This window comes from Charadrius vociferus, unplaced genomic scaffold (assembly GCF_000708025.1).
Source record: "Charadrius vociferus isolate BGI_N301 unplaced genomic scaffold, ASM70802v2 scaffold46, whole genome shotgun sequence".
Classification (NCBI taxonomy): domain Eukaryota; kingdom Metazoa; phylum Chordata; class Aves; order Charadriiformes; family Charadriidae; genus Charadrius; species Charadrius vociferus.
Window position 1 is genome coordinate 682,218 of NW_009648710.1, and position 27,505 is coordinate 709,722.

Sequence of the window (27,505 nt, forward strand, 5' to 3'; positions counted from 1 at the left end):
GCCATCCGACAGGTCAGCCCGGCGGGGCCTCCCCGTGGCCGCGCCCGCCGCCCCTCCCCGAGCCCCTCCGAGCCCGACCCGGCCCGTCTCGGCTCAGAGCCCCGGCCGTGTCCTGGAGGGCGCTGGAAGCGCGTTTAACGCTCCCCGCCGCTAAGGGACGCGCGAAGCCCGGGATGGGGTTGGAAGTGTGAGGCAAAGCTGCCAAATGCTCTGTGGAGGCAGAGGGCGCCTCGGGGAGCCTGTCTCCCCTAGGTCTGGTGGGTGTGAGGCTGAAATCGGTGGGCAGTAATACAATCCCGTGTTGATAATATGTTTGATAATCTGCCTTTTCAGCAGGCACCAAGCTCTCATCACCCCGAATAACATCAGCTTCTTCTGACTTGCTGCAGGAAGCTCTATTGCTTGTCAGTCCTTCATCCCCGAGTGGAATCAGAACAGTTTGAGCAGATCTGAGTCTTTCTGTGGGAACTGTATTATATATCCTTGGTGCTGATGGATTTTTTTAGCAGTGGAGCAAAATAATGAAATACTGTCTTTTTTTTGATGTTGCAACAGAGAGCGGAGAGCTGACAGCACATTAGTAACAGATTGTTTGTTTTTTAAGCCTTGAAGAGGCTCAAAATGTAATGAGAATCCACAGTTATGGCAGAATTTGATACTTTCAGAACTTCACTGTGTACAGCCCTGCCATGAAACTTACTGCTGCCTCTTCTGGGAGGTACCATGGTGCTGAGAGTAATTTGAAATTGTGATTAGCAGTCTGTCAAATGTAGTATATCTGCGATGATAAGATGTTGCTGCTCTGGTGGTTTCTTACCTTTGGGTGAGGCAGGGCTCTTTGTTCTGATAAATTCTGAAGCTGCACAATAGAGATCCTTACTTGGCCAGTACCTCTAGAGTAGCCTCTAGTGCATACCTGGCATTTGTCTTTCTGGTGCATTGGCCCTTTTCCCAGGAAGGCATTTGGCCTTCAGAACAATTCGTCTTGCTTGCAGTTCACTTGCGTGCTTTTTTGAAGAGCTCCTGGGAAGGAGCCAGGGCAGGAGCAAGATGTATGAAATGTTCTAAGGCAGCCCAGCTGCTTCTTGTTCTCTGATGTAGGGATTCCTCAGATAGGAGCTGGGATTTGGCTACATGCATCTATTTAGTACAAGCATGGTAAGTGGTGCTTCTGGGAAGTTCTATATCTACAATGTATGGTAGATATAGATATAGATCAACCGTACTGCACATGAATGGTAAATCTGTGTCTTAAAGGAAATATTGCACCTGTGTTCTATAAAAAAAGGGATGATAGCTTTTCCTTGTGCAAGCAAAGACTTTATGCTCTGATGGCATGCTCTGATTCTGGCTTCTAAGTGTTAATCTATAAATTATCTAAACTGTAGGCATTTGCTTCCCTCCTGTTTTAGAAAGTAACATAACTTAAGGACTCAGGAATTATTGGACCAGAAGGACAGAGCGGGATTCTTTTCTGCATTTTTATCCTGAAACAGTCCCAATCCCAAGATGGAAACATTATCGCTATGGTTTTATATGTAAAATAGATTGTATACTTCCAGTTGATCTATGCGTACTTCTTACAATAACCTGGATGAAATCTACTTTGTTCTACAGATTACGCTTATTGAAAGTTATATTAATAGTTTATTTTTTTACCAGAATACGAACTAATTATAGCTGTACCTACATTAAATCTATAAAGCTGTCTGTTGTGTATGTGATTTTTTTTATTTTTTTGTTCAAGGCAGCTGAAAATGGAGCAACAGGTGTTGAGCTGGATCTTGAATTTACTGCAGATGGTGTTCCCATTCTAATGCATGATGAAACAGTAGACAGGACAACGGATGGGTCTGGAAGATTGTGTGACTTGACTTTTGATGAAATTAGGAGGCTTAATCCATCTGCAAAACATTGGCTAGGGTAAATGAGCTATTGCTATTCTGAAACTACTGTTTCAACAGTGAAAAAAACCCATTCTTGAAAAACAAAATTATTGATTTGATCTGTCACTGATGAAAATGTTTGTACATTTAAAACTTAAGAGTCCCATATGTTACTTCTCATTTGATTTTAGAAACGTGTGAGACTATCTCCTTACCTATCCTTGCAATAGGAACAGTGAAGCAGAGTCAAGATAATTAGCTTTTAAGGACAAAATCCACAGGCACCTAATGTGAAAGAAGTTAATGTCTACATAAGCTTCCCCTAAAATGACTGCAGAACACTAAAGATACTGTGAGTTTCACAATGTGTCAAAATTGGCTTCAGTAATTACTAATAAAATTAACTTTTTTCACATGTATTTTTTGACTGGTTATGTTTTGGGGATTTTGTAATTTTACAATTCCTAAACATCAGGATTATCCTGTTGAAAAGGAGCTAGACAGATTTCCTGGGTAGCCTCAGGTAGGAGCCGTGACCCCAGTGGTTGATGAGGTCCTTTCCAGTGGTATGCAGGGGAAAATATTTTTATACGTTACTAAAATTTTGATAACAATGCAACTTCTACAGTATCATAGCTGAATCCATTTTAGAGGAAGAAATTTTAGTGTGTGTTCTTTGTATTTCTGAGACGCTGAGTTAGGGATTTCCAGACTCTTGTAAATGTACCACCTGTGAGGCTGTGGTACAAGTAGCATCTTCCCTGTCTATTACTGGAAAGGTGATCACCTGAGCCACTCTGTGAGAACTTCCACATGGGCAGTTAAAACTGATCAGCTGTTGTTCACTGTTACCTTATCAGGAATAATTTATTGATGTGCGAAGCTGCTTTTCCCACGTCCCCAGCTTGTCTTGCTTATTGTGCCCGGATCTGCGTTTCTGGCTCAGGGCTGGGGAGCACAGCCAGAGTAGGGTGAAGGGGGTGGACAGGTGGTCGGCAGTTGGGACCAAATGCCAGTTTGTGGTCCTTGAGGAAGGAGGTGAAGAACTGAGGTTAGCGTTTTGGTGAGGGATACAGGGTCAGTGAGCATCAGATTAGACCTTGAATTTGAAGGATATAATTGTCTAGTGGGATTCTGGGAGAAGAGGAGGTGTGCACATATCCCTCTACCTGTGCAGCCTTTTGCTGGGTGAGAGAGCCACCAATGCCATTGCTAGTGGTCCTTGATCCCACCTCTAATACTTGTGTATCAGCAAATTACGTTCAGGAATCCCTAGGAAACAGCTCTGTGTAGTTGGGGATGTGAGTGCTCGTGTGTATGCACATGTGTATCTTGACTGCATTCCAGTGAGGAGTTCTCCGTTTCTACAGGAACAAATTCCAGGGTGAAAAGGTACCGACCCTGAGAGAAGCTGTTGTGGAGTCTATGCATCACAATCTTATAATCTACTTCGATGTCAAAGGCCACGCAAATCAGGTACTGCTTGCTCTAAGACACCTTCCTTCACCCTTACTTTGAGTTTCTAATCTGCTTTTCTGTTCTCAAATTGAGAAGCGTGGTACAATCCCTTCTCTAATATGAATGAGACTGGGTCTGCTATTTGTGTCATCCAAAGTTGGGCTGTCAAAGCAAAGAAGTGTTCCCTCATCCCATTCCATTGTCCTGGGAAGCTGCAACTTAAAATTAGCATGAGACTAGTGTGAGGGTTGAGTTCAGCTCACAGCACCACCATGAAACAAAGCAAAGTAAATTCCCTGCCTGTGCTGAGGGGAGCTAGTATCTCATCTTCAGCCTCCAACTAGGGATCCTGTTTGTCTGTAATTTGCATTACTGAAGGGAGGGACAGGTGATCAATCGTTAACATTTTATGCAAATTAGAGTAATTTTTTCTTTAGTATAGCAAAATACAGAAATAAATTCACTTTTCCCCTTGAACTAAACCCTAGGTAGTACTTCAGAATTTTATCCACAATACATTTAAGGGTATTTCAAACACTGAGACTGCTACTGATTGCTGTAAATGGAATCATGAAAAGGACTTTTGTTGCAAAAAACAAAATGTCATTTCTGTGTTAATGGTATAAACAAGATGCTGTTTTTCTTCTCCCTCCTTTCCATTTCAATCTTGTTACGCAAAACAGAAAAGTATTTTTAAAAGGGGTTATTCTAAAGTGACTTTGCAGTGTCAAGTAAATACGAACATATGCATAAATCTAACATCTGTGTGTATCTCTAATTGGCAGGCAGTTGACGCCCTAAAACAACTCTACCTGGAATTTCCGCGTTTGTATAACAGCAGCATAGTCTGTTCTTTCATGCCAGATGTTGTTTATAAGGTGATGCTTCCTAAAAGTTGATTTTGGATTTTTTTAGTTCTGTCTGGGAATTTCAGTAAGATATGCAGCTCCCAGTTCCAGATTACTTTTGGGCTGTTAAAATAGTCAAGACTTTTTTAAAAAATTGAAGCATAAATCATAAGTCTCTTGCATAATCTTACTAGATCACTGTGCTCATTAGATGCACACATGAACCTATAGCAATTCCCTCCATTGTGAAAGCTATGCTGAGAAAAGTGCGTTGCTGTTGCAGTTGGCATGCGGCCAGGTACCTGTGTACAATGTCCTTGTTAAATAAATCTCATATTTTGATGTAAATGTAGACTATTCTTAAAACTGTTTCCTAATTCTCATTGCAAAGTCCATTTACTATGTATTTTTTTCCATTGCCTGACTGTTAAGCAATTTTTTTAACATCAGAGCAGTTGCTTATTCAGTATGTCTTAAAGAAAATACAGAAAAACATCATGAACAGCTTTCTAAAAGACTTAAAAAGGAACTGGACTGGGGGAGAGGGATTCTGGTAAATTTGTAAGTGCAAGCTAGCACTTTGTATCTAACTTCTCCCCATTTATATTGCTTTTGTATGAATTACAGTCTTTTCCCCTTGATGTTCCAGATGAGACAAGCTGACAGAAATGTTGTAACAGCACTAACACACAGGCCTTGGCACCTGAGTCATTTTGGAGATGGGACACCCCGTTTCAATTCCTCCTGGAAACATTATCTGTACATGACGATGGATGTCATTCTAGATTGGAGCCTGCACAATTTCTTGTGGCGATTGTGTGGGGTTTCAGCTTTCCTCATACAGAAAAATTTTGTTTCTCAGTAAGTGTGAAAGGTTGCTCATCTATCAGGAGGCAGTATCGTTCTATTAGCATATAAAGGTGGACTTAACATAGCATATGTTAATCAATGTGTTCCATTTAGTGTTGGGTACAGTTGTTTAGATAGTTTCTTTACTGCATGCTATTTTATTATTTTAAGCCTTTATCTTTTCAATCCATTTTTATCTTATGTTAGATCCTAAGTTTAATCTCAAAGGGGAAGATGACTGTTGCTTTTGCTTGTTTACAGTAACAAAACACAAAGATACTGTTGCAAAAGATGACACAATACTGATAAAAGACTAAAACTCAGTTGTAGCCTCAGCACTCTGCGTTAAATATTGTAGTGTCCTCCTTTCTCTTACGGTGTCTTTGTTCTGTGCAGGGAGTATGTGAGGCACTGGTCTTCAAAAGGAATTCAGGTGGTTGCCTGGACAGTGAACACATTTGCCGAAAAAAGCTATTACGAAACCGTTCTTGAATCCAGCTACATCACCGACAGCTTAGTGGAAGACTGTGATCCTCATTACTAGACCTGTGCTTTGTAGACACCACCGACCCAAATAAGCTGTCTTAGTCGGACAGGTCTGAATTCACCATCGAGGGGGTATCCACTGGTGCAGAGGGGACCACTAACCACAGTTCTGGGAGAAGGAAGAGCAGTAGTTTACTTCTGCTGTACGGTCAGATCTCGAATGCAGAAAAACCCTCTGTGCGACACTGGACAAAGCTGAGGTACAGCTGTTCACAGCCTGAGGAGATCACTCTGTAATGTAAAAGGATGAGTTTTGACAAGCTGACTGGGCAACACCCTGTATGTGCAGGTTGCTTTATAATCCTCAGACTATGCTTTTGTTTCATTTAAGTCTTGGTTATGAAGTCATATCGGATATTTTTGGTGGGAAAATTTAAAATCATACCTTTACTTGAGTGATTTAAACAGTCTGTTCTGACTGTATAATGATTTGAGGTTGATTTATGGCATCTTAAAAACATCTCGGAACCTGAAAATAATGGTGCCAACATAGCGGGTGAGTGTGTTTCCCTCCTGCTGCATGGAAACATGGCTGTGCTGCGTCTTGACAAGGAAAAGCAAGCCAGCTTTTCATGCTAAAGGTGAAGACTATGAGAATTAATGAATAAAACTCAGGTATCTTCTTACCTTACAGACTTTTAAAAAGAACCAAGGAAGGATAGAAGATGATGTCTTCTAATGATACAGCACATCAATGTATTTATTTTTAAAAGAAAGCTATATATCGAGTGCCATTAGTGGTAGAACAAATAGAGCTGAAATGTCTTTTGCTTTGCTTATTGTTTGCATGATTGAAGGGCACTCGCAGGGAGACGGGGGAAACCGTTATCCAGGTTTAACTTGAAATCAAAAAAGTCTGCAGTTACAATAAACACGTATCTGATAGCTCACGTGTGTGGCATTATTTATCAGCTGTGCACCAGTAGATTGATGTAAAATGTCAAAAGTAGAGCAGGTTGCTTGCTATTTTTTCTGAGAAGTAAAACCCCAGCGTGTTCTCACAGCCACCATCAAGGCGCTGTGAACTATTTTGGCTCTGCTATGGGAGGAGCTGTTGTTAGAGAAGACTCAATGATCAGCAAGAGCAGGAGACTCCCATGGAGCCAGCCCTAACATAAATTAGACTGCCTTTTCTTAATGGCCAATACATGGGATTACAAAGTTTAGTAATTTCATTTCAGAATGTGATGCTAATTTCAACAGAAATGAGGAATTTGCACATTTAACTGATTGGTTACTGCCTGCAGGTTATTCAGACGTTATCTCACAGGATACCTTACACTGCCCATGTAGCAATGTATGACTAGAAAGTGTAACCACGTTTTAGTAAGATAATTCCTTGTGCTAATTCATCGTTTCCTTGTGTGGGGGTTGCTGTGTTTCAGCGGAGGTGCTGCAAAGCGTGCTGGGTGATCCCTTTAAGATGTGCTAGGGGAAATGGAAGGGCAGACTGTATGGATCAGTGGTACAATTTGGTACGTTGCTTTGGAGAGAAATGTTCTTGATAGCATGTCTCATTGTTAGAGATAGTTTTCATGCACAGATCCAACTGAGATTTAAAAAAACCCAAACTTCTCTAAAGGAGGCAAAAGGTAATTTAAAAAAAAGAAATCAGTCATCAGTGGAAAGAACTACATGATTGTCCCAATTAAGGTACTTCTGCATTAGCAGCAGATCAGTGCTACCATCTGCAAGGGGTGATGGATTTTTCCCTTGTAGCTTAAGCTATATATAAGCATAAAGAAACACAGGCGTAAGGAGGTGTTTTTTCCTGTCAGGATGATGACAGCCTCTTCAGTTCACATCACTCATCCGCCCTGTACTGCAGAACCAACAATCTGTCTTGTGGTGCACATCCTACAGCATGTGTACGTTATGTCCTCAACCAGTTTCTGTCCAGCCATCCCATGAGTGCTGTCGCCTCTGCCTTTATGGCTGTGCTCTACAGGTGCTCCCCGAGCAGCCACTGGAAGAGCAAATGGCCCGTGCTCCAAAAGTTCATTTTTTGTTGGTGGCTGAGTCTCCACCCTCAGCGCAAACAGTGGGGACATACTCAATATTCACAGCCAGACTCCACAGCTACATATGCAAAAAAACAGTAAAACTGAATCTCTGGTCTGACCTTGTGTGTAAAGTTTGTCCTCTCTTCTGTACCTCTGATGGCTGGTTTTGGGTTGTCTTCAACCTATGAGGAAAAGCTGCGCCTCTTTGCTAAGGCATTTTTATGTCCTAAGCAATGAGGGAGGAATAAAGCAGGTGGCTGTAGAAAATGGGCTAAAAAAGCCAAACAAACCATCATGGCAAAGTTGAGGCTCTGAATAAAAAGTTGCATCAAGTGTCTCAGTCACATATGATAAAAACAAACCTCCATTGTGTGACTTCCAATCTATGCTTTACTGGAAAAGATAGGTGTAAGCTTTTTGTTTATGAGTAGTGGTTTACCCAGATGAGAACTGTGATAAAGTAGTCTTTAACAAGAGTTCTGGTAAGCGTTAGCATCAAAGCTGCTTTTGAGTGACTAATAAACTGTAAAAATGGCTCAGAAAAGTGGAAGTGGAATAGAAGCTTAACTTGGCTCACGCGAGTTACTTCGCAGCCATTAAAATGTCTGCGATTAAAAACAACAGCACTTACCTTCCCTTCTGTTTTTGTTTCACCCATACTTCACTTTTGGTTTAGATCAGATAAAAGCGGTTTGAACAATACAACTTATATAAAAATATTTTTAGTCCAAAGGTTTTGTTTACAATTAGGCACAAGTTTCCTTCTATTTAGTCAACAAGAAGTGACCGGCTGCTGAGGGACCCTTACTGTACCGAGGTAATGGCCAGTCCTGGGGGAAGGCTGACTCTCACCAGAGTAGCACTGCTTCAAAACCAGACCAAATACGCAGGATATTTCCTTTCATAGTAATAAATAGCAGTCGGGATGCATTTTGCGATCTTCTATTTATTTTTTTTCCATTTAGGGGTAAAAAAAAAAAAAAAAAAAGATGTTTGAATGATTCTTTCAGTCATTAGTGCAAATGAGTATTGCTTTCTGCACCACATCAGTCAGTAACTTCACGTTCATTGTTGATTCTGCCTGCTCACGGTCGAAAGTATTTGTCATCACCTTCGTCTTCCCACTGAAGTGCTTCTCTGGCACGCAGAGCGAGCGCCACCGCCTCAGCCGCGCCGGGCCTGCTGCTGGGCTGGGACGGCTCCCACTCTGTTTTTCACAAAGGGAGTAACATTAACTGTGCTGCTGTCGGTATAATAACCGCCCCCGTGGAAAAAAAACAAACCATGCTATATAAAGTGTCTCATCTGCCAAATATTTGGAATGAAGTTACATGTTTGTGTAAACCAGGAATAGTTCAAGCTGCCACGCGAGTTTCCATAGCATTTTTATTCCAGACATGCAATATCCTTGGGACCCTACATCATTAATAACCTCCTCTGAGATTCACACCAAGATGTGAAGCGTATCTCTAATGTGATGTAATATTCTTGCCTGTGGCTGCTCGTATAAGAAAAAATGGCTCATTTACCCACAGAAATTCAACCTTCTGGTATGCAGAATCTTGCGATTAGTCTTCAGAAGCCACCACCAGCATCACAACAAGCTACCCATAAGCATGTCCTATGGAAAACGCTATCCCAGAAACCCGGTCTTTTTGTTTTCTCTTTATACAGGATGCAGAAGTCCTGTGTCCCTTACATCAAGCTGTTATGCTGTGTCTGTACTATATCAAACATTTTTACTGAGCTGAGCTAAAAGCTGCTTTCTGTGTTTAGCATTTGTTGCTTACCTAGTGGGAAGTCAGTCCCCCTCGAGGTCCCAGCAGAGTAGGGATACTGAAAACAAAATTCACAAGTAGACTTAGGTTGATGTTTCCCTCATGGGTCAATGTTATCTTGTATTTAAAAAGATACCTGTAACAAACCCATACTCTCCAGATCTTACACAGGTCTGTGAGTATGACTATTCCAACAGCTATTCTGATTACATTTTTGTACGTGTTCAAATCAATCTTTAAAACGATTTCTATACATACAGGATGACCTCTTTGTTCAACATATGCCCATTGTCCACATCACGCCCCAGGTTCTATATAGGGACATCTAGCAGAGACTGCCGCCTTTTGTCCACCTCACCTCTCTGTAGGATGCATTTTGATTTCGGTCAAATGTTCTTCCTGCGTAGTCTGGCACTTGCTGGGCAGGTTGCCAGGACAGGTGGTATGAAGAAGAGCTTCTCTGAAAGACAGAATATTTGGCATTAGCAGTAATATTACTCTGACTTCCAGTCATGACTTTATGGTCAGCGCTACTCACACCCAAGGCTATTACCCTTGGTTTTGGGGAGATGACTCTTCCACTAGATGCACAATGAGATTATTCTGGCATCCCCTTTTGAAATCTGACCTTAACAACTACAAGAATATCCACATTTTGTAGGCTATCAAACCCTCCCCTCAGGAGTCCCAGCTGTCACCCTGGACGTGGCCACAGGGCTTCTTTACAGTCAATATTTATTTATATTTATTTATATTATCAGCAGTATGTAGGTCAAAGTTTTTGCTCAACCCAAATAAAAACACTGCACAGCAAAATACATGTACATCTTAACACTAATTTGATGGCTCAGCAGACAGGATGGACTTGAAAAATAAATTCAAGTTTAAGACGTTAGATGTCTATCTTGACATTGTATGGGATTTAAAATGGGTTTAGGTCAAAACACTCAGTTTTACCTCAGCTGAAAAGGCTGGGCGGGGGGGGGAGCACAACGCATAAACTCCTACAGAAATCCAGAGTCAGGAGGGAAGGCAGCTGCCTCCTTAGTGCAGGCAAAGCTCAAGTGTGGCCGAACCCTTTTGTGACCATCACTACACTCCTAGATTAGGAATGGTTTCTTGCAGTTTCATAATCATAAATAATGTCTAATGAGGGTAAAGACTTTTCTATATCCTTCCCAGGTTAAATTCCAGTCTGGAGCAAATAGTTAGGGAATTTCCACAGTACCCTTTTCATGTCTGGAGTTAACTAGTAATAAACCAAGTTAGGTGAAGTTTTAAATACAGACGGATCCCCAAATGGCAGCCTGTTTGCAAGGCTAGAAGAATGCCACGAAATCGTACCAAGCACGTAATTAAAACAGCAGTATCTGAACTGTCCAACTGACCTGCTGGTCTTGTCTTCTCGGTGCAGACAGGTTTTGGTTCACCCTTTGTAGTGTCCGTAGTTTTGCAAGTAAAAACATTTTATCTTTTCCTTCCTATGGTCAAAACACATTTGATCATTAGCTGGAATGGACTAATTATTCTTGAGATGGTCAAGACATATTTGATCATTAGCTGGAATGGACTAATTATTCTTGAGAGGCTCAAGGCCTGTGAGTAACCATTAACCAGAATAATCATTAAAATTCATTTTATTCTGAAATAATCTGCCTACAGACAGCACAGCTCGAAGTTAAAATTACTCTGCAACAACTCCATTGGTGAGTTAAGTTTCCCTGCAATTCACACGGGCGAGGGCTCCCACCCTCCCTTGAACTGTCATAAGAAAAGCAGATTACAGCTCCCCAATAGCAGGGTAGGACAATCAAAAAGGAAGCCAAATTTTGAAAGAGATAAAGCTGAAAGTCAAACTTACATTAACAATTTGCTTACGTAAGAGTTTGGTCATGGTCCTTCTTCCTTCTATTATTTGCCAGTAAAGATAAGAAATAATTCTAAAAAAAAATAAAAAGTCCAACATATGAGCACTCATACCCATGAGTATTTCCTCCTAGTCACTGCCTAAGCAGAAAGTCACATTGTTTATTTTATCCATTAAAAGATAAATAACACATTATCTATACATGCACATATATACACATATATGTATGTACATAATCGTACAAGGAACAGCAAACACATGAAATTGCTTAAGACATTCTCTTGGAAGATTTATGGACTTGTATTCAAGACGAGAGGTACAATTAAAGTCAGTCAACAATACAAGATGTGTTTTAGATAACAAATAGGAACCTAACGCTCTTATCCAACTTTGTGTCATTTGCTTAGACACATGCCTGGACCTTAAATCACAACACTGAATGCTTATTGCTCCCAGGCCACTCCTGGTCCCGCTAGAATGAGTGGGAACTTGTTTCATGAGAACAGGTTTGGGCTCTTAGTTGTGCGTGGCCCATGCTAGAAATATCAAGCAGTACAGCTACAACATCAAACCCTACTAGTGGGCACAAAACTTCGCATGCACATACTGGTTTTGTCAAAATAATTTACTTCAGCCAACAGACAGTGTGTGAATTTACCCGAGGTTAGCTGGAAGCAGACTGCAACCTACTTACTAGCATTTCCCCGTATGGTGTATGGTGTGCTCGCTTATCATGCTGCTTTGTGCTCTACCACACCCTTCCACCATGGTGTCCCTGCGGTAGTTCAGCTGTTCTTTACACGGTTTCATCTCCTCTAACGACTCCACTGATGAGAAATGGTCAGAAAAGACACAGCAACCATCTCCCAAACTTCTGCTTTTTATGTCACTCAGGGTCCTAGTGTAGATCTGGCCTGTATTCCCTGTGCTTGTGAAATCTTTGTCTTTCCCTGCGGATTTATTCAACTCGGGGGGGGGGAAATTCATCCTGCCAACTGTATGCAGCATGTTCCCTTTCGCTGACCTCCCTAAAGCTAAGCGTGCCGGAGGTAGTAAGATAATGAGCCTAGGCAGCAGCAAACTAGAAATATTCAATTAAAAGCAGCGTATCCTAGGATGGTTTGTTAAGAGCTTTGGCATCCTAACATAAAAGGAATAGGTTTTATAATTTCTTTATGTACTTCAAATACATGAATTTCCAATATATTAACTATTTCTGATGCTTTGCAATGCACTTTGTAATTATTTTTTTTTTTTTTATTTTAATGAGGAATGGTTGTGTCATAGCCATGTTTTTCCACTTCAGGTTTTAGGGTTTTTTTTCCCCAGTGCTTTTCATCAGCAGGTACTTACAGGACAAGAACAGAGAGGATGAAGAAGAAGAGTTCACTTGCAATTAAGTTATGATAGATCCACACTACCCATTTTGAGGCAGTGTAACCTTCCAGTATTTTTATCCACTCAGAGACTGCAGCATACATAGAAGACAAACCTCTGAAAGGACCACATTCTTTTGAAGGTTTTAACCTGAAAGTGTGAGAAAACAGCTACCTAAAGCTTCATGTATTAACCAGTGATTTAGTTAATATTGTGATTTGGTACATCAAGACGTTCCTTAGTTTGCTATAGCCCTCTGCTCTCTTTGGACCCTCGGGGAACTTCCATGATCTATGTTTGATTTCTAACCCAAGTCACTCTCCAGCCATTAAAACACCCACCCCAGACTATGCAGTGCAAGATAAGGGGCCCCGCTGCAATGGATCAGTACCAAGCACTGCCAACACAATCTTGACCTAAATGTAACAAATCAATCACTGTAGCACAAGCTACAGCAAATTTTAAGTCTGGATTTTCATGGTTTCACCATAGGTGCTTAAGGGAACCATCATTTCACCTTGCCTTCGAGGACATGAGTCACTAGAGATTTTCAGTAATAACAAGGCGTGGTGAAGTAAGGCAGCCCGTAGCAAGAATTAACATTTTCAGGTAGACTGAAATAGGAAAGTGTTGTTCACTTTGAAATGGAACCACTCCAGACATGCTGAAATTCTCACTTGCCATCTGGAAATGTTTGCTCTGAAATATTTCATCCCACCTAGTTTCATGTGTAGCCACCTGTCTTACTAAATATTGAAACCATGTGGCTGAGAACTACCAAGAAAAAGAATAGGGGTATCCATGCTGTCCTCCTTACTGTGACCAGAGTAACATGCATGTAAACAAAGCAGCTTTAAAATACTGGTAACAACCAAGATGGATTATTGCAGAGGCCAACACTCCCTGCAAAAAGAGCCTTTGAAGTTCATAAATAATCCAGAAGTTGACCTCAATTGAGTTTTTCCAGGTGTTTCTCCACTGCAGACCCAATATGGCCTATAACATAAATAAGCCCAGGAACTAGGACTAGGTCACAGAAACTTTTAAGGAGGAAAAACCAAATTTGCTGTGACATTTAAATAGGAACCCAAACTATCAAAACTTCAGTGCAACTTCGTTTCTCCTCCTGCTTTCTTATGAGACAAGTTACTGCGTTAATCACATTCTTGCAAATTCACTGAGCATGTGTTCTTTTCAGAATACGGAATATCTCATGAACATCTGAAACCTTCCATCAGCAATTAATATAGCTTTGTCTATAGGAAAATGCAGATTCCTCTGCCTGGTATCAGGTCCCACAGCATAACATAGCATGCTTGAATGCCAGTGCTCTTCCATACCTCCAGACAGTGACTCCGATGACAGACAAGACCCCAAGGAAGGAAGGAAAAAACAGCAGGAACATGAAGGATGTTGTCATTTGAGCCGTTCTCCAGACTTTGCGAGGGGGTTGGCAATTCATTGTCAGACTGACCTTTCAAGAGATGAAGGTACACTGACTCTTGGAACGGTATTACTTGCCACTTCATTTAAGTCAATTCCACTGAAACTGCTGGCGGCAAATGCTGAAATAGCATCTATCAAAAGTTTCCACGAACTTCTTTTATATGAATTTGATAGACATACTGTAGTTTTAGAAAACTTGACAAATATAATCTTTAAACAGTAAGAGGCAAAATGAGGTTCTGATGTGTTCTTCAGGACACTGTTGGGGAGAGTTTGCTTTTGTAGCATACGCAAACCCACAGTTCAGGGAAGTCTGAATCAATCTTTCTAGCTGTAGATTTGCTGTTCTACATTCAACACTACCAAATGTTCAATGACGCAACAATCTGTCACCTGGTCATACTACTGAGACAAAGAATTCTGAAAAGAGGAAATTTCCACCATGATCTTCAGCTGAATCACCCTGCTTACACCTAGATAGCTTGGTGGGGGAGGAGTTGCTGGGCAGTATGCAAGAAGCCCAAGCCACAGCCCCAGGCTGAATGTCTATATTGACATACGCACTTGAACACCGTTAATTCCCCAGCCTTTAATTTTACTACTTCACTCTCTCCCCTCTCTAACTGCGCTCTTAACCTCTCCTATAACCCTTCCACACTGTCCCCCTCCTCTCAAGTTTCACAGGTTTGTAATTCAAGGGCATGCATCTAAATTGTGTTCCTTTAAAGCAACATCCCCCCCAAACCCAAATCAACCAAACTGCTCCCCTACACATGAAACCCCACAGCCTGCAGACAAAATCAGCACTGTAATGCAATAAATTCTGCCCGGGTTTCAAACAGTGTGAGTTTATGATGAATACATGTAAAGATTGTTACCTTTTTCACATAAAATATTATAGAAAATGATATAAACTGGATTCCAGGCAGCAGAGGCGAGAAGAGGATACCGATCCTACAAGAACGGATTTATAAAGTTAAATCTTCACTATTGACCACACAGCTCTCAATGCACTGAAAGCAAAAAATATCACACTGACTTCATATAAGTTAACGTTTGGCTATTTAGAAAGGTAATTATATTAACATTGATCCTGTAACAGTAAGTCAACCTTCAAAAATATGCAACTTCAAACATACATATCTATGTATACATCTGCAAAACTCTCTTATAAATGGAGTAACACACTCCTCCTTAGAAGTAAGGCATATTTTCCAGGGTTTAATACTGACACTATTTCAACAGGATCACCATTCCAGTGGGGAAGTAAACAAAGCTCTAGGATATTACCTGTTCCACAGGGTAAACAACTGACTAAAGTTGTTATTACCTGCATAATTACAAAGAGACCTGGCAAGCCACAATCCTTGCAAAGGTACTTAGTATGTCATCTCTCTCAGGCATTTATCCTGTTCTTTCCCCCATGATGGGAAGCATCCAGAAATGTCTCAGTAAGAACGTTCCATGTTACTTCTAAGTACAAAGGAAGTTTTGGCCATAAACGTAACACTTACCAGGTCAAAGTCTGTGCGTAGATCAAATCTAAAACATTTCGTCCGATATCAAATTCTGGCAGTCCCAGGCTCATACAGACTGTAGTTCCAATAATTCTGGGGGGTAAAAAAAACCCCACAGCACAATAGAATTTGCTAAATAATAAAACCCTTTGTAGAAATCTCTACAAATGACCTCCTGAATGCAAGCACCAATGACAAATTATTCAGGTGCTGCATTAACCACGTCATGCAAAGCAGCCACAGCTTGTTGATTAATGAAACAGAATTTGGCAAAAGCAAATTTCCATAACGCATAGCAGGGCTGAATAAGACCCAGGATATTTTTCATGCAACTCAAAAAAAGGAAAAAAAAAAAAATCTTAACTATATCATAAAAGTATGCTTATACTTAAACAGTCGAAATGGCAAGTTGCCTCAGTACAAAACTGTAACAGCTTTTCAGTTCCTGAGTCCTGAGAATTTTCAGCCTCAATCAAAAACCTGAATCCTGTAGACTGATATTCTTAATATATCCTGAAGTATATCCCACCTCAAACTAACTGAGGCTGCAAGAAGGTGAGACATACACAGGTAAGCAAGTACGTGGAGGATTCCTACTGAGGACCAACAATCCCTTTTTATCACTTCATTTTCCAGAGTTAGAGAGATTCAGTTTCTATTGTTCTTGCTACAACAAGCAAAGATTTTGGTAACTATCCCATCTTGCCTTGAATACAGGTCTTGGACCCCCTTAGCTGCATCATCAACAACGTTTCAGGGACGTGCTTTCATGGTGTTATTCTGAACACATACAAATAAATACAAGTAATTGTACTTCTAATCTTTCACAGCTGTAAGGTTGGTGCTTTTGCACATTTTAGTGGAAGACATTCATCACAGCTGACACTGCAGTTTTGGCACCGTGACCTTTCGCTGGGAGGTGGTTTCCTATCTGAACAGAATGACAACAGGAGGAGGATTAAAGTACACTGGCAAGGGCTGTGGATGGAAAGGCTTCAAGGGCTTCTCAACATTGTTTTGTGTTAATTTAACATAAAGTTAACAAAGTCCTACCTTGTAAACCAGTCTTGTTCACATCATGTGCAAAGGGCAAACAATGGATCTGCTACGCAAGTATGGCCAGGAACACTAAATGCTCTGTAGAGCTGGCAAGCACTTAAATACCCAAACTCGTAAATGATGTTTGGCAATGGGAAGGTACATACAGTAGATGTTAGAAGTAAATGACTTTTTGCTTACATACTTAGCTGTATTCATGTTCAGTTAAAAATACTTTCTCACCATGCCGTAGAACTCTACACTTGACAGTTATAGTACATCCTTTGTAAGGCTGATTAAAATAAGATTTTAAACTTGTGTGTGCTCTGTTGAGTGACATAACTAAAAGGAAAAAAATTACAGGGGGACATACCAAGGAAAGCCAGCAGCGTGCCTGTGCATATGCAGACAAGCATGGTTTTCTGCTTGAGACACTTGGTCCTTTGTCACCCTATTCAGGAGATCCATGGGAGTACAATGTGCCTTCCTCCCTGCCTGTGTTTCCATCCCCAAAGGAAAAAAGGACACATTGGGAGAGCAGAACGGTACACACTCTGATCTCCCCCTAAGAAGGAGCTGCAATATGCACAAAGCATGTCCCCTGAGACTATGCCTGCTAGAGACAACTAAGAAAGCTTCAGTGCTGGCACAGCCATGCTTCTGTTGGACTTCTCCTTTTCTCACATTGGAAAAAAAGGCCGTGCCTTCGGTTAATGAATAAAAACAAGATTAGAAAAGTAGTACTCACCTTCGTAAAAATTCTCCAAAGAAAGAGCCAAGCAAACAAAATAGGAAGTCAACTAGAACAAGACGATAGATATCTTGGCCAACCAGAGTTTCCCAGCACTTTAAAAAGTAAAAGAAAAAAATAAAAATGCATATCTAGAAGTCAAAAATCATGCTATTCTAAGATTGTTGCCAAATGTTTGGGCATCTGACACTTGGGCTACAGATCAAAAACTTGCTAACGGCCTGACTAATCATAGTCGACCTCTCAGTGACGAATGCTGCAAACCAGCTGAGTCCCGAGTTGGGGGATTGTTTTCTTCCTAATGTTTATTTCTCTAAAGATGCGAATAAAAAATGGTGGGGTGGGAAATTCAGCTTTCCAAGACACTACATGTACTTCTCTTTGCTGGAGCAAGCCTCTTATCACAGTGGTTCCCAACATGCCATTGTAAGCCAAAGATTTTTATTTCTGAAACCTTACCTGTGACTCCGATGCAGCCACAATGTTAAGCCAGTAGTAGCACAGTATTCCAACAATTGATATTTTCAGGACAATATTTCTAAAAAGAAAAAGTAACAGTAACTGTACTGACAGCTGGTCCATAAGCTCACTGGAGGGAATGATGGCAGGATGACCATTGGTTACACTTTATTACCTCCTCTTATAAAAACAATAGCACTGCAGAGAGCCAGGATTAACATGAACTCTCCTCTGAGCTCAGGTGCACCATTATTCCATTGTCCTGGCAGAAGGGGAGCTGGGCATGGCAACCTTGGCACACCCCTCTGCTAAACAGGCTGTTGGTTGGGTGTGTGGGCTCCACAGGAGAGGAAAGTCTGTGGGGCACTAGGGGTTATGCGGTGTTAATTCCAGACATCTGTATTTAAGTAAGACCTCCTCAATCCTCTCTCCCCTTCCTTTCTCTGGGCATCCAACAGCCCAGGGGCCATTTAGGCAAGCTACAAACAAAACCAAGCCCAGTGTCACAGTGTGCCTAATTGAGAGGGAAATCCCATCCTCATGCAGCCATGTAACACTCCAGAAGGCTCACAGAAGCCAAACAAAACGTGGAGGGAAGAGTGTACAGAAGCCTTTGGAGAAGATGACTTCTCCTCCATAGCTCCCTACTGTCCACCACAACACCTAGACACAGCTTGTTGCTGAAAAGAATCAGATAACTTCAGGTAAAAAGCACTAAGAGGTGGTACCAACGAATACCTGGTAATAGTGACATATACGTGGTGCCCGGGAGTCTGAAATCTCTCCAGGTGTCCAAGCCATGAGTAGAAGAATGGGACGAATGTGTTGAGGAGAGATGCAACAACAGGTAGCACCAACATGGCAGCTTGGCTCTCTAGGTCATTTTTATGCTCTTTCACAAACAGCTTAGAGAGGAAAAACAAAAGAAAAAAAAAACCAAAAAAAAAAACCAGCCAAACAGAGCACGTTAATCAAAATGCTGCCACAAGTTGTGTCCACAAGGAAGATGCTTGGCACACCTCCCTGTACATTCTCAGTTAAGAGACGACCATGTTTTATGGACCCATGCCCAGCAGCACAGCAACCCTCTCCCCTTCCCCTGCATTTCATGGGAGGAAGGGGGGTAGCCCCAGCCTAAATGCAGCTCCTAGGCAAAGGAGAGGCAGGCCTTGCTGAGGCTGCTGCTTGCTGTGTCTTTCAGGGTCACCAGCTGCACTATCCCTAAGCTAGCCTCGAGCCCAGGCAAGCAGCTGCTGGGTGAGGGGGGAGATTTGCTCAGACCCCTCAGGTTCTACCCTCTCACAATAGTCCCCAGTGCTGCGAGTCTTTGGAAACCAGCATTTTAGGTACAGCAGAATTTGTGTCTGCCTTGGCAGAAACAACAGCTATGCTTCCCTACGGTCCTAGTAGTGAACAGACCACTGCTTGCACTCAGTGTAAGATACCCATGTGGAAAAATGCATCTCCAAAAACAGACTGCAAAATCTGCCCTTACCTTTAGGTTATTAATGGAGAGGAAGTAAACACCAGCACAAGCAGCTACTGCTGTTCCCAGGGAAGCAACCCAAGAAACAAGATGAATAACAATACGAACAACTCTCTCTGTTACAGAAAAATTTAGAACTTCTCGGTTTACTTCAGTGAGATCTTCCTGCAAAGAAACAATTCCTAATGAAGAATCCCTTAGTCAACAGCATAAAGCAAACCTTGTTTCAAGTAACTGCTTGAAAGACTAAATGAAAGATCATTTCTCTAGAAGACAGGCAGAGTAATACCCTGAGAACACTTAATGGACAACTTTGCGTTCCTATCCTAAAAGTCTTTTCTCTTGACAATTACACTGTATTTCACAGATAATATTACAAGCCTGCCTTTTGTTTACAAAATGGTTAAACAGCAGGAAGGAAAAAAAGAATAAATATTCAGTTTGGCAAATATTTAGTAGTCACAGAGATTCATTCGGTAGAAGAGAGGCATACAAATATTTATATGTAGCTTAAAGAGAAAAGAAAAACAGGTAGCTAAACCAACTCCAGGAGTTAAAACCAAATGAAAATTAACAGTCAGGAAGACTTAAGTCTATTAGGAACAGGACTAGCATGCTTGAGTCACTCTGCCAGAGACTTGTATGCGCATACACAAATCTGTATATACAAAATTCTCTGGCAAAGTGACTCATGCTTGCTAGTTTTGTACCTTATTGTACCTCCTGTGTTTTGTACCTTTATTTGTGTGCTGAGATTCTTTTGTTTCAGCTTCACAGCTTTTTCATTAGTTATATTGAAGTCCCAAGCACAGAGAAGTTTGCTAGCATTTCCAGAGTATGTCTGAGGGTTAATGAAGTTCCTGCAGAAGGATTTTGCCATGCTGCAATGAAAATTAAATTTGTGAGATGCGTAACGGGGAAATATATCAAGTCTGTACAGCAGGGCAAGAAGGGAGATTTGTCAGGTTTTCTGTCCTATCCCAAGGCTACTGGACCTATGTCAAAGCATGTCACATAAGACAACATAGAAAATAAACTTTAATGTAAGAAACAACTCTCATTTCCTTCTCCTAGTTGTTGCTGACAATCTTTACCTCTGGAAGGCCACATCAATAACAGAAAATATTAGGAGCAACAGCTTACAAAAGGAGGATCATGATATTCATTGGTTTGAACTGGGATTCTCTGCATTTCTATTACTGTTTTGCAGTTATTCTTCATTTGTCTAATAAAGGTTTGATTTCTGGAGACTTTTGAGCAGAAACTTCTACTTAATCTCTACACCTGGAAATAAGGACTTACAGAAACATACTCAGGTAATTATTACTGCCAAGCACTGATAGGGTGGGGTTGTTGTTGGTGGTTTGTTTTCTTGTTTGTTTTTTTTTTCCCCCTTAATATAAGTGAAATAAGAATATATAGTTATCTTACCTGAACAACAAGATAAGAAAACAGACGACAAAATATATTCCAACGGTGAAAATATAGGCTAGCTGCATGTTGTAAGATGGACCATTCTCTATTTTACTGATTGTAGCATTGGTGTAAAAGCCATAGTAGAGTACTGTTTGTTGAAAGTAACCCTGAAAAGATATGGACATCATTCAGAACATTTGCTATCACCTGCATATGGTGGGAAGTATCATCACCTAAAGCCCAATTAATGGAAGTGGGAGCTGTCCTATTCCCTACTACGAAATCACAGGTGTGATTCCATTTCTCAGGATCAGACTCTTTATTTTCCTCCTATCAGCTAAAACCTTCCATAGTTTTGATAGCTTCTAGAGATATAAAAGTTACTTGTGTCCTTCTTAAGATTCATTTTTAGGAGCTTATTTCTTAGGAGCAAGGTTCTGTACTGACAAATTGTATCAACTATGAAGGGAACCAGGAAGGAAACACGTGACATTCAGCGCTAGAGTATAGCTGAACTCCTGCAATGGTGACAGTACTTTGCAAAATTAAACAGCATTACTACAAAACACAGCACTTTAAAAGCAATTTTAGAAGGAAAAGGCTGACTGATGCCTTTCCTCTTTAAAAATACCTCTTCTCAACTAAGCATTAGTAAGAGCCAAGTCTTATTTATTAACTAGAGAAATCCTTTAACGACAATAAAATTGACACTTTTTTTTTTTTACAGCAAAGACAGAAGAAAAAAAAAAAAAGTAAACAGTCTTCTTAGCTCACTTAGCTGATGAATACTAGTAGAGTTAAAGCAGTGCAAAAACAGCCTGGGACTTTACTCCCTAAATGTAAAGATCTCTGCAGAATCAAAAGATCCTCTTGTTTCCAGACTCCACTGAATTCACTGGGTTGCCACAGAAAGATTTGTGTGGTTCTTGGAAGCACAAAACTTTGGAAATAAGCAAAATTCACAGGATCACATATGGAAATCTGCACTGTATTTTCAGAGGAAAATTAGCACAGGAAAAATGTTCTGAAGACTATTGTGGCTATCTCTGGAAGGCCTGGCTACCTTTGTGTCTCTTCCTCTGCTTTCTGAAATAGTGATGAAAGTCTTGAAATACGGCTGAACACAGCAATCATTTGCAGTGAGACAAATGCATCAGAATGAGTTCCATTCAGCTCACTCTGAGTCATTGTTTGTTGCAGCTTTTTTTTTTTTTTCAAATATGTACTAAATATTGTTTCTAGTCACATAAAATTCTAACTCCACCTCTTAATAAGAAATACTACCCTTTTTACCCTATTGTGAGTTTTTAAAGTAGATCTGCTCCACAGAGTACTAACACAAATCTGATGTTACATACTTACAGCTCCAGTGAACAGCTCCAGACCCGTGAATGAAAGGTTATTTGGTTCTGCCACAACAAACTGAGGGACTGTGATGAAGCCAAAGTTTATGAGGAATGAGAAGATATTGAAAGTTAGCAGCCACTTCAAGAAAATAAAATAAGAAAGAACACTTGTTCCAAACTTGGCACCAATGATCTTCAGAGTCTTGTTCCAGAACTGGAGTACATAAAAATATCCTGACAAGCTATCTCCAAATCGCCGAAATGACTGAAGTGCAAAAGAGAAGAGAGAGATGAATCTCAGAAAACTGTCTTAAATAGGGCTGAAATTCACATCAAAATGGAACTGTAAAAAAAATGCAAGGCCTTTTTACAATAAGAACAGATTTCCCCCCCTGTATACACCATAAGATGTTTAACTGATGTTCCTAAGTGCTACCATAATGCAAGTCATTATTAATGAACACTGCAGCAATTAATTGGTTCCTTGGTAAGCAACATAAAGCAAGATACCAGATATCTCTGGAGACAGTGATAACATTGCAGCTAAAGTGGTTTTCTCTATTGTGACTGACAGAAGTTTTTGATACTTACCACTACTGTTCCCTGCAGACACTGTGTACAGCAGGAAAGTTGAGTACTGTGGTGCCTTGATTTTTTTGTTATTTCTTTAAGAACTTTATTCCTGTGGAAGAGTACGACGGGGGTGACAAGCATTACAGTTTAGGTTGTAATTAAAACAAGAAGCCAAAGCAGCTGTTGTGAATACAGTTTCACATGTGCACATAAACAGAGTAAATAAAACACTGAGATGTTCTGCTGGTTCTTTTTCTATTAGCTGATACTATAGCTATGACAGCACGTCCTAACCCCTCCACTAACCCATTCTGGGAACAAAATTTAAATATATTCTGTAAGGAGACAAAAGGATGATTGAGACCATGTGGTTTCTTCTCCATTTTCAATGGTCAACCTTCAAGGTTCCTTTGAAAAGAAGTATCAAGTCATCATTCATAATCAAATCTCAAGACCTTGATACTCTGTTTTATATTACCATGAGAGATTCTTCTCATTCAGAGAAAGGACAATGAACCACCTTTAAATTATTTTCCCCTGCAAGTTGTTAACTCTTAAGAAGTGCATTAGAAAGTACTTTCAGTTCTTTCAAAGTGACAAATCAAAGCTGAGCAGACGGCAAACACCCATACTTGAAAGCTAGACGTTGAAAGTATAGTGTTTGTAAAACTAAACAGATAAACTTTTATTATTACCTGATCTCTCTCTTTTTTTTCATGGTCTCTGGCATCTTCTGGATCGCTTTAATCCTTTCACTGGTGGACATACTTGCAAGATTTCCAACTAAGTTTTCCTCTGCATAAAACCCATGAAAAATCCAAATTTTGAGATAATAATAATTTATACAAAATCTGAAATGTATATAGTAACATTCCCCATCTGCACTGCTACCAATGTGTGGCAAGTTCTGAGACAATAATACTCCCCAGAACACCCTCAACTCCATCAGGACTCTAAACAAGCATCAGACAAGTTATACTTATTTTTTAACATTCAGTATTGCACTACTTAATCGCTGTTTGATAGCTAAATTTCTATGGCACTACATACTGACTTGAAAACTAAACTTTCGTTTTATTTATTGTATAATTTTAGTTGATGTTAGTGCCCAAACTCAGCACTACCTATGAAATAGACAGAACTGTATTACTTGACAATCAAGCGGGTTTTGCATAGTTGGAATTTGACACTAATTCCAGACACGGTATCTGAAAACAATCCATTAGCTGGTCAAACAAATTCTAATAAAGAGTTTAGCTTTTCTTTCTACAGTTTAACACATATTCACACTGCACTGTGCTTCATCTATCCTGAGAATTTAGTGTGATAGTAGAGTATAAAAGATTAATCACTAGCATTAACACAAAACCAAGTTGTTGTTCCCATAACCACAGGAAGACCATACTTGCAATTCTGGTGATAAACCGAGAATAATATCAACCACACACGCTTGTGCAAGATGCTATTTAATATCGAACCACTTATCTAAACTCCTACCTTCTTTGCACACTGGATCTGTTTCAAACAGGCTGGAAGAAGTCACGAAGATCTCATCAGGTGGTCTTCTGTTGCGTCTCCGAATAAAGCTATCTAATTAACATGCACTGTTTAGTAAGCCCAAATACTCCTGACAAATTCGCTTAAGAAATTCAAATTTCACTTTCACAGAAACAACTTAAAAGTATACCCCCTCAATCTCACTATCTACATGCAAACATAGACTCCCTTGATGACCATATGCAATTTTTCAGATAAATGCTGGAAAAGAGGTACTGAGCCCAGTCTTCAGCTGTCACGGAAAACTTTGTCATTTAAGCCATTCATGAATGCACACATTGATTGTTCAAGACTTTTTTCCTAGAAGACAGGTCCTTTCTTTAAAAATCCTTACACTGACTTCAGAGGGATTGTTTTAGAATCATACGCAATCATGACGAATAAGTTGTAATGTGTAATATGTACCAGACTCCCATTTGCCTGGGGCCAAAATGCAACTGTTCTCTCAACCTTCCCTCATCCGACTACTCAAACACAAGTGACTATATTCCTTAAATGCATCTGCCTTCAAGCTATGAAGCAGATGAGTTTAACCACAGCTTTCCTTGCCTCACCTTCCCAGTAAGCTAATGGCCAGTCTGTGCAATGTTACAGCTCCCTTTTAACATCAACCCAGGCCCCAACTGACTGATGCACCTGTTAGTTAGTGCACATGGCACAGGCTTCTTCACCGTATTTACTATTTAGATCTAATGGTCCCCTCATGATAACGTATTTCCAGTTTGAGCCAGCTTTCTTTGTAACAATTAAAAGGAATCAGAAAAAGAAAAGCATGCATGCCTCCTTGTGGAGGTACTTCCTGAACTTTCAGCACCCAGATATTTATCCGTTAGTTGATTGTGTTGGAAATGCACTCTCTCCTTGCTATCAGGTACTAAAAGCCATCCATGACAGTTAATGTTTGGAAGCGTTCTATTTCCATGGTGACTCATGGAGCAAGGGATTTCCAGGTACCAATAAAATCATTGCTTTTTAATACAAATACAGGATTTTGCCAAATCGGATCTTAACTTAAAGACCACGTTCTTGAAGAGGAAAAAAAGAAAAAAAAACCTATGAATCCATCACTTTGGGGGCAGAGAGATGTTCTTTCAATGCATCTAGGTAACAATTCCAGAAGAGAACTCTAAATTACATTCCAGAGGAGCAGGGCAGGAACCAAACCGAGTGTAACAGAAAAACTACATGATATGGGAAGAATAGTTCCTACCCAGAACATGAACAATAAACTACTATGCTAGCCTAAACCAGAACCCAGATTATACTCTTCCAGACCCCCTGTATTTTAATGAACATAAGTCTCTAATTACTATTATAGTCTAGAATTTACACGGAGACAACATAGTGAAAAACTCACTAAAGACAGTTTCAAAAATGCATCCTATCCTCCCCTTATTTCCTCTTATAATGAGTCTCTTCAGATAACTGTGCAAGTTTGTTTTATGTTGACCCACTTATAGGGAGTTTGGATTAAAACGGGTAGGCATTATATCTTTCATTGATCAAGAATCAAAGGTCATGACCTGCAGAAAGATACTGAACCATTCAGCTGCAACAATGTACGACAGTAAAAGAGAATTTATGTTTTATGATTCCTTTTATTACGTGAAGACCTTCATATCTGAACCAGAAGGCTTTTAAATATTTACTATTCTACAGAGAGTGAGACTGACATGCAATATTCTGATCCACCGCAATCATTACATCTTACCTTCTGATACATTGGAAATTCTGTGGGTATAGGGGCGATCCAGCAGATGGAAGGTAGAAGGAGGGGTGTACGCCAGTTCTGGCTCAGGCTCAAAGGAAAGATTATCTGTTGAAGGGAATCAGAATTATACAGAAAGTTTTATAGTACTATGGATCATTTACACACACAGAATATCAGCCCTGTTGACCAAATACAGCTCTACTGCCAACACAGCAACATATCCCATTAACAAAACTCTTATATCTCACTCCAGTGTACATCCTAGTACTTAATGACTTACGCAGTTCATACAAGTCAGTATTCACTGATCTGGTAATACAACAGACAGTCCATGAATCTGTTCATATAATATCTGAACTATTTCTATGAAAAAAAGGAAAAAAAATACCACAAACCACTGCTACTACATACAAATATATACAGCATTGAGCTTTCCAGAGCTGCAGGACTCCCTCAGGACAGAGTAAGCCATTATTTGTTCCAGTGTTTTTGCAAGCTGTTCATATGAGAAATTACATACACGTGGAATTTCCATATGGACTTCTGCTTAGGACATTAACTCCTGGTAAATCTTCGCTGTATTCGAAGTCAGGTCTCATGGAGGCCATTGGTAAGGCCAGAGGGTAATTCTGTCCTCTTCCACTGCGTTCTCTGTAGAAATCATGCTGTGAAGAATCATAAGGGGTTTGGTGCGAAAACAGATTCTTTTGAGAACTTCTCCTGTGTGAGTAACAAAAAGGAAAACGCTGAGTGCCACAAAAACTCTCAATAGATATTCTTGTTATAATGATAATAAATTTATGATAATAATTATTTATGATAATAAATTGTTACCTATTATCATCAAATTTGAGTACATTATAAAACAAACTCTGATACTGAGAGGTATTTTGCATTTAGAAATGCAACATCAGAATTATGATTTGGTCATAACTGAACTAGAAAGACTAAAATTTCTCTCCACCTTGGACCCTACCTAAACAGGAATAATCGCTTGGAAAACAAGGACATCCAAGGTTATAGCACATTGCGAAGATTGCTGGAACTAAAAAAAAAAATTTGTGACATTATGCCATAGATCCTAAAATACATTTAGCTGATAAATTAATCTAACATGTAAAAAGCAAACGTGCCATTTCTCTTGAATGCCACCTTCCTGATAGCAGCTTTAAGAATTTGTGTCTGAGAATGCAAGCATAAAGGAGGGCTTAAAAGAATTCCACAAAATAAAACTGGAAAAAAAAATATCCTGCATATAAACAGAGAATTTAATTTCTTATGGCACAGTCACAACAGTAAAATTAAATAAACTGACCTTCTATCAATTTCCAGTGTCTCTGAGAAGTGATAGTCTGGATTTTCAAAGGCTTCATTGTAATGGTAAGACATGTCAAGTCCTTGGTTTCAGAGATGAAATCTTCCTTATTTTTGTCTCTACTGCTTCATTAATATGTTCATGGGAAGACTGATTACAGACCTGATTACAAAACAGATGCGTGTATATATAAAGTGAAAAGAAAGGAACTTCATTTTTGCATCGTAGAAGATTTTGCCACCCTGCTAACAAATAACATGAAACAATATAAAACGGAA

The 27,505-nt window shown here is 40.1% G+C and overlaps 2 protein-coding genes across 2 annotated transcripts in view; one reads left to right on the forward strand and one right to left on the reverse strand.

Moving 5' to 3' along the window:
- The window catches only part of GDE1 (glycerophosphodiester phosphodiesterase 1), a 7,877-nt gene extending 2,225 nt beyond the window's left edge, over positions 1–5,652 (forward strand). The window contains exons 2-7 of the mRNA XM_009886603.1: positions 337–404; positions 1,748–1,923; positions 3,257–3,362; positions 4,130–4,222; positions 4,842–5,053; positions 5,438–5,652. Of these exons, the coding sequence (XP_009884905.1) occupies positions 337–404; positions 1,748–1,923; positions 3,257–3,362; positions 4,130–4,222; positions 4,842–5,053; positions 5,438–5,585 (803 nt within the window). The 3' untranslated portion in view covers positions 5,586–5,652. The remainder of the gene's footprint in view (positions 1–336; positions 405–1,747; positions 1,924–3,256; positions 3,363–4,129; positions 4,223–4,841; positions 5,054–5,437) is intronic.
- A 3,023-nt stretch (positions 5,653–8,675) lies between these two features.
- On the reverse strand, positions 8,676–27,301 carry TMC5 (transmembrane channel-like 5). The gene is made up of 22 exons (XM_009886566.1): positions 27,228–27,301; positions 26,433–26,632; positions 25,913–26,017; positions 24,142–24,234; positions 23,340–23,439; positions 22,663–22,753; positions 22,088–22,336; positions 20,741–20,892; positions 20,046–20,190; positions 19,319–19,474; positions 18,562–18,728; positions 17,824–17,902; positions 17,362–17,459; positions 15,573–15,668; positions 14,937–15,012; positions 13,953–14,086; positions 12,589–12,762; positions 11,230–11,308; positions 10,757–10,849; positions 9,727–9,828; positions 9,381–9,426; positions 8,676–8,797 (listed from the first exon to the last, which is right to left on the reverse strand). Exons 1-22 carry the CDS (start codon positions 27,299–27,301, stop codon positions 8,676–8,678), a joined length of 2,631 nt encoding a protein of 876 aa, XP_009884868.1.
- Between the last annotated feature and the right edge of the window lie 204 nt (positions 27,302–27,505).